Source organism: Clinocottus analis, unplaced genomic scaffold, assembly GCF_023055335.1.
Source record: "Clinocottus analis isolate CAN_PGR_092001 unplaced genomic scaffold, fCliAna1.0.p SCAF_17, whole genome shotgun sequence".
Classification (NCBI taxonomy): Eukaryota; Metazoa; Chordata; class Actinopteri; order Perciformes; family Cottidae; genus Clinocottus; species Clinocottus analis.
The window spans coordinates 17416006-17426248 of record NW_027175898.1 but is presented as its reverse complement, the minus strand read 5'-3'; the positions used below and the strand labels follow the sequence as shown (position 1 = coordinate 17426248).

Sequence of the window (10243 nt, the reverse complement as noted above, 5' to 3'; positions counted from 1 at the left end):
AATGTTGCATTCATGGACACTTTGTGTGGATTAAACAAAGGCAATGCAAAGAAAAAACATGGATAAAAGTTATAATAATCATGTAAACAGCCGCTGACACTGGGGGCAGGGGAAGGCGACAGGGTACAAACCCACAACCCTCTGGCTGAGCAGCGAATGAAACAGAACAAAGTGTTCTCTTCAGGACTTCATCTCCCGGTCTGTTCATTCTGTACTAAATAACTATCAGAACTGCTCCAGCGGTTCTATAGGAGAGAACCACAAAGCCAGTGAGTGTAGCATGAGCACATGGGATCATGTCATAAACCTTCTGATAAAGGTGCAATATTATAACTGTGCAATATACACACAACTTTATTTCTTCCATCTCTCAAAATGTGCAATATTCCCACATAACTCTCCCCTTTCCCCCTTTTCATAATCCAGGAACAACACTCAGGACTATTTATTACTGTTTATTATAAACATTTGCCCTCTTCTTTGTTGAGAACTTGTTTTAAACCATCTAAAAGTATCATATTACCACATTTCTTGTACATTTTAGGGGTTACGTGTCTTGCTCAAGGACACAACGACATGGACTAGCAGAGCCGAACCTCCAATCCTCTGATTTAAAGACTGGCAAGCTAACCACTGAGCCTTTCTTGTGCATATTACCACCTTTCTGTACATGTTACACCATTAGTATTTTTTTATATATTTCTGTTTTTATTTCCTAAACTGTTGACTCAGCTCTCTGCACAATACTTCCAGGGTGTCTGGACTGTTGGTCTCTGCTCGAATGCAAATAAACAACCTTGAACTTCTGCTATGCATGTTAACCCCCCGGCCGGCTAAATTTGACATTTAGGAAGCTGGATTTTCTCCCTGAACTGCAGAAACATAACGTGTTTATTCCAGATATTTATGATATGCAGATGATCTCCAGCGCTGCACGTTCAGCTGCAGAGGAGCTCTGAACACATTTAAAACTGTGTTTATTTATAACTATTTGTTCTGTTTAAATGAGAGAAAGCTGCAGGATGTGTTTGTGTCCAACATGAAGTTAAACTTCATTGGATCATTGTGGAACTTAATCCAAACATTTATGATACTTACAGATTTCTGGTCATCAGGATCTTCACAAGGTAACTTTGATGTGTGAAGAGTAGTAAGAAGCCAACATTAGGCTAGAGGAGGAAGCACACCTCTAAGCTCAGAGGACGTTTAGTCTCATTTAGACTCTTTAGGCTTCACCAGAGAGGCGTTCACTGACCTGCTATAACTGACTGTAACAAATCTCACACAGCCAAAGACACGTCGACTTGAACAAGACAAACAAAATATATATAATTCAGTCGAGAATCAATCTAATTAACTTGGTTAAAAAAACGTCCCTTAAACAATCTGACTTTCTAATAACTTAAGTTAATGTAAACTGTTGAATAATGTTCAAGTGTACGAGCACCAGAAGGTAAAAAAAAAAAAAGCTACCGTTTCCGTCAGCACCAGAATTAACAGTAACATTAAACATTAGAAATACACCAAAAATATTACAAACGAGAATGTTTATTACTAATAAATTGCCAGAGACACTAGCCGAGGAGACTCCAGTGGTCTGAAAGTCTTTAAAAGACAAAAAACAAAAGAAAAATCTAAGCAGACATTTAACTTCAAAGCGGTTACTTCTAAAAAACCAGTGACACTTGACAAAAAAAAACAAACAAAAAAAACAAACTAAACCAGCAGAGAAACTTAAACACGTTGCTTGTTATGTAAAACGGTATGTAGATTTAACAGGAAGTCATGCCACAGCCGCATGAGGTTGAATAATTGGTTGCCCCGCCCCTATTTCATCTGTCCAAATGTTTTAATACCTTTTGTGAATTCAGAACGTCCGGGAAGGAATAAGCGTGCAGGCAGTCGTAGATTTAAGGAATAAGAGTTAAAATTATCTTGGTACACTGGGTTCCACGTGAAGGGGAGAAGAAAAAGACCCAACGAGGGAACATGAAACCAGATCGTTGAGCTGCGCTTCACATTTCGGATCATGTGGCGACAAAAGACCAAGAGAAAAATCAATGTTTGACAATTGAATTTAAACCCTCATTTTTTTTCAAACCACTTTCCTCATCTTCCTCCTCCTGAAACCTGGAAGCATCAGAGCACCCCCCGAGAAAAATAAAAAATAAAAAAAAATTACTGAAAACTGTTTATTTTGTCAAAAAAAGCTCCTTTACAGCGCCAAGATTTTCAACCTGTAAAGCCAGCAAACATGTAAAATACAAGCCTTACAATACATTAGAATCAAAAAACGGGTACCAAAAAGTACAGTAAAAATTACACTTCCATTGATGGAAATGTGGAAGGGGAGACGAGAGCAAAAAAACAAAACAAAAAACACCAAAGGGAAAAGTAAAACCTAAAAATGAAAGGATAAAAAAAAAGAAAAAAAAGTTACATTTCAGATGTTTTCTGTACAAATGGTCTTCTGTCATAAAAGAGGTCGAGTCAGTGTTTCCATCCAGCCGTCGGTCTCACTGGATCACTGGAGTCCTAAAGGAACGACACAGCAGTTCATTCAGAAACAACTTTGTCTCGTTCCTCCAAGTCCGCTTGCTGTCATTAACTCATTAATAAATACACTTGTTGGCCTTTACAGTAACTCTTGCTTTGGATAAAGAAGAATAACTTCTCTGGACAAACATAACAGTTTTTTCCCCTCCAATAGCAGCAAAATTTGTTGCGGTGTTCCACAAGGAAGTTACTCGGGTCCTCTTAAATTTTCAACTCATATCTATAAATGATTTCTCATGTTGATATAAATGCAGTTATTACGCACACAGATGACTCAACATCGTTTGTGCTTCACCTCAACATCGTCCAAAAATTAAGTTATTTCTGAAGTCAGTAAACTAAATGTAATAAATGTTACACACAATTGAAATGACAATGAAATGAGAGTATTTTTAGAGACATTCTTAATTAAGTTAGAGTATTAAGTGTATGAAGTGCGTTGGAAAGTTGAAAAGCTCACAATTCATCTTCAATATCCATTTTATACTCATGTGAAAACATCTCCTTCCAACTACTAGATTTATTCTAGTATTAACGCTACAGTTTAATAAATTGCAAGCCAAGTGGTTATGCGTTAGCGGTGCTGCTAACGTTACTCAGGTTTTACTGAGACGATCAGATGTTAAACGCTGAGTCGTGGCCTCATGTCGTTTCAGTACAGGTACGTTGACATACCTTGCGCAGCCACGTGATCATCAGTATGGCTTGTAGCCGGTCTGGTGTGGCCCCCGTCTTGGAGTTTTCCCGTAGCTGCCGTTTCCCTGGTCTGTAGGGGGACAAACGGGTCAAACACGGACACATCTTAACCCCCAAAAGCATGTTTTCTATTTGAGCAAAAACAGTCAGGATTTTGCATCTTTGACGGTCCTCGAACGCATCACGTGTGACGAACGCGTCAGTCAGAAACCAAATCATAAAATTGTGATTTCATTCTAAACGGCTGCGAATAAACCGTTCAACCAGAAGCTGTGAAAAACATTCACTCCTCAGAATAAATAATAATATTAATAATAATAATAATAATAATAATAATAATAATAATAATAATCTGAGACCGACCGTCACAACAACCCGGTGAAACTTTAAAACCAGTGTGAAACTTTGCAACACATTATGGTTGAACTCTGCAGGAGGAGCGCCAGTTAACGTTAGCGGGAGTTAACGGCTAACGTTGCATTTCGTTATGGTGCGTTCAAGCTCTACTAAAAGTTAGTAAGGAGATGTTTTCACAGCAATATAAAATAGTGATTATGACCCGACGGCCTCCGAGCGGCACACAGGTCAGCGCGGACTCACTGTAGTCGTAGCCGGGGCCGTATCCGTAGTAGCCAGAAGAGTAGTCGTAGTTGCCGTAGCCTCCGTATCCACTGTAGCCGTAGCCCTGGTTGCCGTAGCCCGGGTTCCAGTAGTTTCCGTAGCTCTGGTTCCAGCCTTGACCCTGACCTGAGACACAAGCCACAAAACACTCAATTTAACCTGCGAAGCTAGTTATGTAACTTCTGTTTCTATTATGGATTCACAGGGATGGAGTTATGCACAAGGTTCATTCAGTCTGACCAAAAGTCCAGGACGTATAACCAAATGTTCATGAGCAAACATTGTGTGAAATGTGTGTGTGAACAGTACAAAGTGATAAAATGTAGTAAAAATTTCTCCTTGGAGATTAATAAAGTACTTTTCATTCATTTCATTATTTAAACTAACAATGAGGATTCAAAGCATACAGTAAACCTTAAATGACTCAAATGAATGAGAGACAATAGTTTATTAAAAGAATAAACATTTATATAGATGCCTGTATGGATGCTGCTGACATTTTGAGCCTCTTTCTTTTAAAAGCAGATTCATTATTTATAACTGAATGAACGTCATGAACACATGAATATAACACGTTTACACCACTTTTGGGATTGTTTTTTCCAGGCCTGGACAGTTTTAATCCACTTTCACATTAGAGTTACATTTCACCTTTAAGGACTGTTATCTGTGCACTTTATTTTGATGTGGTATTTATTGTAGATTCCTTGTATTTCTTGCACTCTATTGTTGTTAAATGTTATAAATCTCCCGCCATGACAAATACCTTTTATGTGAAAACATGAATGGCTATCAATGGTTCTGAGTTTCTGAAGAGTAAAGAGACTAAGTCCAAGTTGTTCAACAGAGTGCGTGGCAGCTCATTCATAATCCAGAAGATTCTCTTTCCTTACCTCCGCGCCCTCGGCCTCCTCCCCGGCCTCCATAACCGCCTCCTCCTCCGCCTCCACCTCCTCCGCCGCCGCGCCCCGTCCCGTACTGCTGCTGCTGGTACACCTCCTTCGGCTGCGCGATCTTCAGCTCGCACTGGACGACACAAACAGACACACAAAAACACACGTGAGCATCCTGATGCCGCAGAGAGGAAAACCTCGTGAGTAAACGTTTGCTGAAGGATCAATGAAGACGATCAGATGTATCATCTTCATTGATCCTTCAGTCAGCGAGGAAGCTTCTCTGCATTTTAACTCATCCTCAGTTATTTAGTGAAAGTGAAACGTGTTCTTCCAACAGGAACCTGCCAGTATTCTTCACGTCGCTGCAGTTCAACGAGCAGGAATTATGTTATTTCTCAAAAATCACATCTTAATCACTTTAATTACGTTTATCTGGTGCAATAGAAATGCATTGAAATACTTTCTTTATTCTGTCTGTATATTTAATATTGCTATTGTAGTATTCTTTACTGTTTATTTATATTCCTTCTTTATTTACCGAGTCTCTTGTGTGCGTTGCTGCTGTAATCCTGTAACTTACCCACCGCAGGACAAAAGATTATCTCATCTTAACACGTTATGTGTTGTTTAAAATGCTTTTTTAAGTGCGGCCCTGAAAGACTTTTCTCTTGATGCTTTTTAAAGCGTCTGCTGTGGGATTAAATCACACATCCCTCTGTACAGAGCTCTTCTTCTCACTGAACAGCTCAGATCAGGTTCCTACCCTGCCGCCCTGGATGGTGTGGTATTTCTTCTCCAGACACTTCTTGACGCTGGCCTCGTCTTTGTACGTGATGAAGATGAAACCTCTCCTCTTCTTCGATTTGGGGTCGATGGGAAGCTCAATGGTCTCGATCTAGAAAGACGACGAGTTAAAACTTTAAAAAACATCTGTGATGAAGCAGATTTACCAACACGAGGCGTTTTGTTGAGGCTATTAATCCAAACACAACATGTATGTACAACACAACATTTGACTAATTATTATTTGTCATTTTTGTAGGATGCATTAATTTCAGACGCTTTCGACCGACAGACTTCATGATACAAATGAAGTGTTGCTTCCCACAGGAAGCGCGTCGTCACCTCGTTTACATCAGCCTCTTGTTCATGAGACGCTTCATTAATCAAACGCGTGTCCTGACACACGAGTCTACAGCCGTCAGCTTTGGTCGGCGGCATTTAAACAGACTTCCGTCTCGTGGCACTGACCTCGCCGAAAGCTCCGAAATATTCTCTGATGGCGTCCTCGGTCGCCTCGGGGTTCAAGCCCCCGACAAAGATCTTCTTGGCGGGCTCCTTCTTCATGGCCATCGCCTTCTTGGGGTCGATCGGACGTCCGTCCAGCCGGTGTTCTTTCTGCTCCAGCACCTGCAGGCGAGTCGGGAGGATTATAGAACAAACACACAAAGTCACACACACGACCGACGGGGAAGGAAAGCATGTTTTCTTCAAACAGTTGCTCCACTACGGCGTTACTGCTGGTGAGGACAAAATATAAAAATCTGAATTTCATCTTTCTGTTGGTCCTTGAACACATTCGTGGCATTTCATCAGAAACATTATTTATCACGTCTTGATGAAAAAAAACTGTTTGCTTCAACAAGACTGTGAAGAAAAAAACATTACATTTTAAACTCATTAGACCAACAATGTGTCGACTGACCTTCAGGTCGCCGAACACACAACACAAGAAGAAGAAGTGATTAGCGGTGAACGAGACTCACCTTTTCTACGCTGGCGGCCTCCTTGAAGAGGACGAAGCCGAAGCCTCGGGACCGGCCGGTGTTGGAGTCCATCTTGATGGTGCAGTCCGACACCTCGCCGAACTTACTGAAGTAATCCTTCAGGTCCTTTTTACTCGTGTCCCAGCTGAGGCCGCCCACGAACATTTTCCTACAAACGCAGACGGACACCTTGCTGTTAGTCGCGTTCCTCCAGACTAAAAGTTACACAGGAAGGAGAACGTGTATTTATTCTGCAGCGTCTCACTCAAATCTCTTTCCTTCTCCCACCGTCGGTGCTTGACATTCTTTCTGTCCGTGACATTGAAAGTTCATGAAGTTCGACAAAGAAGTTAAACTTTATTAGGAACACAAGGTTCCTGACGTCGCTCGTATAATTCAGCTTAAAGTAAAACTGGTTCTCAGTAAATTTAAGTCAAGAAACAAAATGTACAAACATGAGTCGAGTGCGACGGCTCGTATAATCCTCATAATGTACTGAGAATCTGTATTATTGACGCTGCTCGTGTATTTCCCTTCTACATGTTATATAATAAACAATCATGTTATTGTCCCTTAAACACGTTGAAACACGTATGAATGAAGTTTCAAGGTTTTCTTTGACAGACATGAAAAACAAGTTATGTGTCTGAACGTTCGATGGTTTTCACTTTCTTACGCAAGTCTTTGGGTCTTTGTTTACTTCCTGTCAGCTCATGACAAGTTTTTGTTAACAAGTGAGAAATGGTTATTCTCTCAGAGCGGCTAGACCTGCAGATTGACATGTCGACCAAGCAAGAAAAATAGTGTTTTTTAAAACACAGAACCGGTATTTGTGCTCCTCTCTCCGCTGCCACAAACAAGTGACGACTGAATACAACGCCGTCGTCTCCTCCAGAGACGCACAACACTCACCCGGCGTCTTCCTCTCCTTTGCTGGCGTCGATCTTCCCTCCGTCGGCACCGTCGGCGCCCTCGGCTCCCTCCGTGCCCTCAGCGCCGTTGTCCTGGATGTCTTCCTGGATGTCCTCCGGGATGTCCAGCCCGTCGCCCTGGCCGCCCCCGAGGCCGTCGCCCTGGCCGGCCTCCTGGACGTCCTGGCAGTCTTCCTCCTCCTCTTCCTCCTCTCCCGCCATCAGCTCCTGCTCGGCTCCGTTCGTGTCCTCCTCCCCCTCGTTGCCGTTCTGGTCCGATGTCTCCATGAGGAGAGTATCAGCGTCTGCCATTCTGACGGTGGGCTCTGAGAGACTGAGCCGAGTTCAGGATGCAGCACACAACAAAGAGCACAAACACAGGTTTCATAAGGAGGTGTGGGGGGTATGGTGTGCTTTACACTTGCATTGTGGGAAAATGGATCAAATGTTTTTAATACATTTAGCCAAGCATAGTGAATCTGAGTCTGAATTTTTGGAAGGGGGTGGGGGTCAGATCTGTTATACATGATAAATGTGAGGAGCCAATTCATTCATTTTAATGCATTTGACTGTTTATGCATGTACTATCCTACATCTGGACCCTTAACCTGCAGTGCAGTTAGCATTGATGGCTCCAGCGGGTCTTGTTTACGTGTTTTTCCTTCACAGCGTGCAGCCGCTGGACGCCGCGCAGGCGGACACGGGGCTACAATAGCGGCACATTGTTCCTCTGCGAGCTAACGGTTCACTTCACTGTTTTCTTCTCATTCAGAGCCATAAAGAAACACATCGTGGCGTGAACGAGGTAAACACAAACACGGTTGGTGGACGCGGCTGCAACGCTTCGGCTCTGCACGCAGGATTCAGTCTTTTGTTAGCCGAGAGGCGGCAGCGGTGAACCGCGCAGAGCGGGTCCGTGTGTCGGGTTCAAGCGGACCGCGCTTTGCTCGGAACAGAGAGCAGGCCCGGGTAGCAAGCTAGCAGCTAGCGTTAGCACACAAATGACTTGATTCAGACAAAAAGTTAAAAAAGAATTATATAAAACATTTAAACAGAATCTCACTAAATGTAAGTCAGGTGTATTTTCTAGCACGAACGAGTCGTTCAATCGGGACAAAAACCGCGTGAACGTCTTCGGCTAGCTAACGGCTAACCGCTAACTGCTAACGGCTAACACACAGAGCTAGCGAGGTTTACTGCAAACAAGCGGACGCGTTACGTGTAAAATCAGGACGATCACGAACACAATGAAAAGAATCCCACGCGGCAACGTTAGCTCGTCAGTCAGGTAACGCGCCCCTCGCCTTTATTTCAATAAAACCAGAAAATAAAAACAAAGGAAAAGCGTGCTTACTTTGTGGGGGGAAAAAATACCAGAGACGCCGACTCGCTGCTCAAAATGGACACTCTCCAAATTCGCCGCTAACTCGTGGCAACATATATACGACCGGATGTGAGCGAGCGCTGTGGGACCTCGCAACTACGGCGCCTGTGATTGGACGCGGAGCGTCGGTGGGCGATTAAACACGTGATGCTATTGGCTGACGGGCTGACGCACCGGTGACGCGGAGGGAAATACGGCAGCCAAATGTCCTTTCTTCATTCCCCGTGCTTTCACCGCCACCCTGAGATTTAATTACATTTTAATCGATGCGCAGGCGTATGTGCGTGCTTTTGATAGCGATGAAAACGGTCGATATGTGTTTACATGTGTTTATTTTGATCGGTAAATAAGACAAATAACCGTCTCAAGTGGCCTCGGAGATGGAACACTGCGGGTTCTCAGAGTGTTTGCGCAGTTTCTCTCCGGTAACAAAGCTGAAGAGGACGGAGACACCCGGCTGCAGACCGGTGCTACTGTCACACACACGAGTTACCTCGAATAGAAGAAAAAGATGCAGACGGGAAATACTAGTGTCTATGGGTAGTTTATTGAATGAATAGAATACTGCACAGCTCCTATAATTGCTCAAAAGAGCATTTATTTGTGAAAACATAAGACTGTGATGACTTCAGTCACAACTCACGAAACTTTCAATTCTTTTCTTGCCGCTGTGACGTTGGAAGCTGGTCTGCAGATTTTACCAGATAGATTTTACATCTGGATCAGTGATGAAACACATGGTTGTAGTTTCTTTCCCACTGTAGTTAATGCACAACTCTCTACTCTGGGACACACACACACACACTTGTATATTTTGTATGATACCACTTAACACTTGTTTACATTACTCATGTTTATGTTTGTATTTGCACTCCATGTTGGCACCTTTTTGTTTCATGATTCATGATTTAGTTTTGTACCAAAGACCAGAGATACCTAATGTTCCTCCTCTGTGTAGCTGTACTGTTATTTACTAGAGATCAAGAGAGAAGCATAGACTTCTATACAACCAGAGGAGTCGCCCCCTGGTGGTCAGGAGAGAGAATGCAGCTTTAACACATGAAGCATAGACTTCTATACAACCAGAGGAGTCGCCCCCTGGTGGTCAGGAGAGAGAATGCAGCTTTAACACATGAAGCATAGACTTCTATACAACCAGAGGAGTCGCCCCCTAGTGGTCAGGAGAGAGAATACAGCTTTAACACATGAAGCATAGACTTCTATACAACCAGAGGAGTCGCCCCCTGGTGGTCAGGAGAGAGAATGCAGCTTTAACACATGAAGCATAGACTTCTATACAACCAGAGGTTCTAATCCCGTTTTATTTATGGTCACAAGTCTGAGGTGCAAAACTAAAAGCACGAGGCTGTCAGAGCGACGTACGTTATGACACATTACTCTGTTGTCAAAACG

At 42.9% G+C, this 10243-nt stretch overlaps 1 protein-coding gene across 1 annotated transcript; it reads right to left on the bottom strand.

The window, feature by feature from the left end:
* Window positions 1–1530: 1530 nt before the first annotated feature.
* On the bottom strand, window positions 1531–8894 carry LOC137787989 (heterogeneous nuclear ribonucleoprotein A/B-like). Its single transcript, XM_068580780.1, has 9 exons — window positions 8801–8894; window positions 7448–7780; window positions 6536–6704; window positions 6021–6179; window positions 5533–5664; window positions 4767–4899; window positions 3853–3999; window positions 3232–3322; window positions 1531–2535 (listed from the first exon to the last, which is right to left on the bottom strand). Exons 2-8 carry the CDS (start codon window positions 7756–7758, stop codon window positions 3252–3254), a joined length of 1122 nt encoding a protein of 373 aa, XP_068436881.1. The 5' UTR covers window positions 7759–7780; window positions 8801–8894; the 3' UTR covers window positions 1531–2535; window positions 3232–3251.
* Between the last annotated feature and the right edge of the window lie 1349 nt (window positions 8895–10243).

Excerpts from the sequence above, each read along its gene's own strand:
- LOC137787989 (XM_068580780.1), bottom strand. The coding sequence starts at position 7,758 with ATGGCAGACGCTGATACTCTCCTCATGGAGACATCGGACCAGAACGGC. Across the intron at positions 5,665-6,020 it reads ATTTCGGAGCTTTCGGCGAG|ATCGAGACCATTGAGCTTCC; the intron begins GTCAGTGCCACG and ends TCGTCTTTCTAG. Across the intron at positions 4,000-4,766 it reads AGGAGGCCGAGGGCGCGGAG|GTCAGGGTCAAGGCTGGAAC; the intron begins GTAAGGAAAGAG and ends CTTGTGTCTCAG.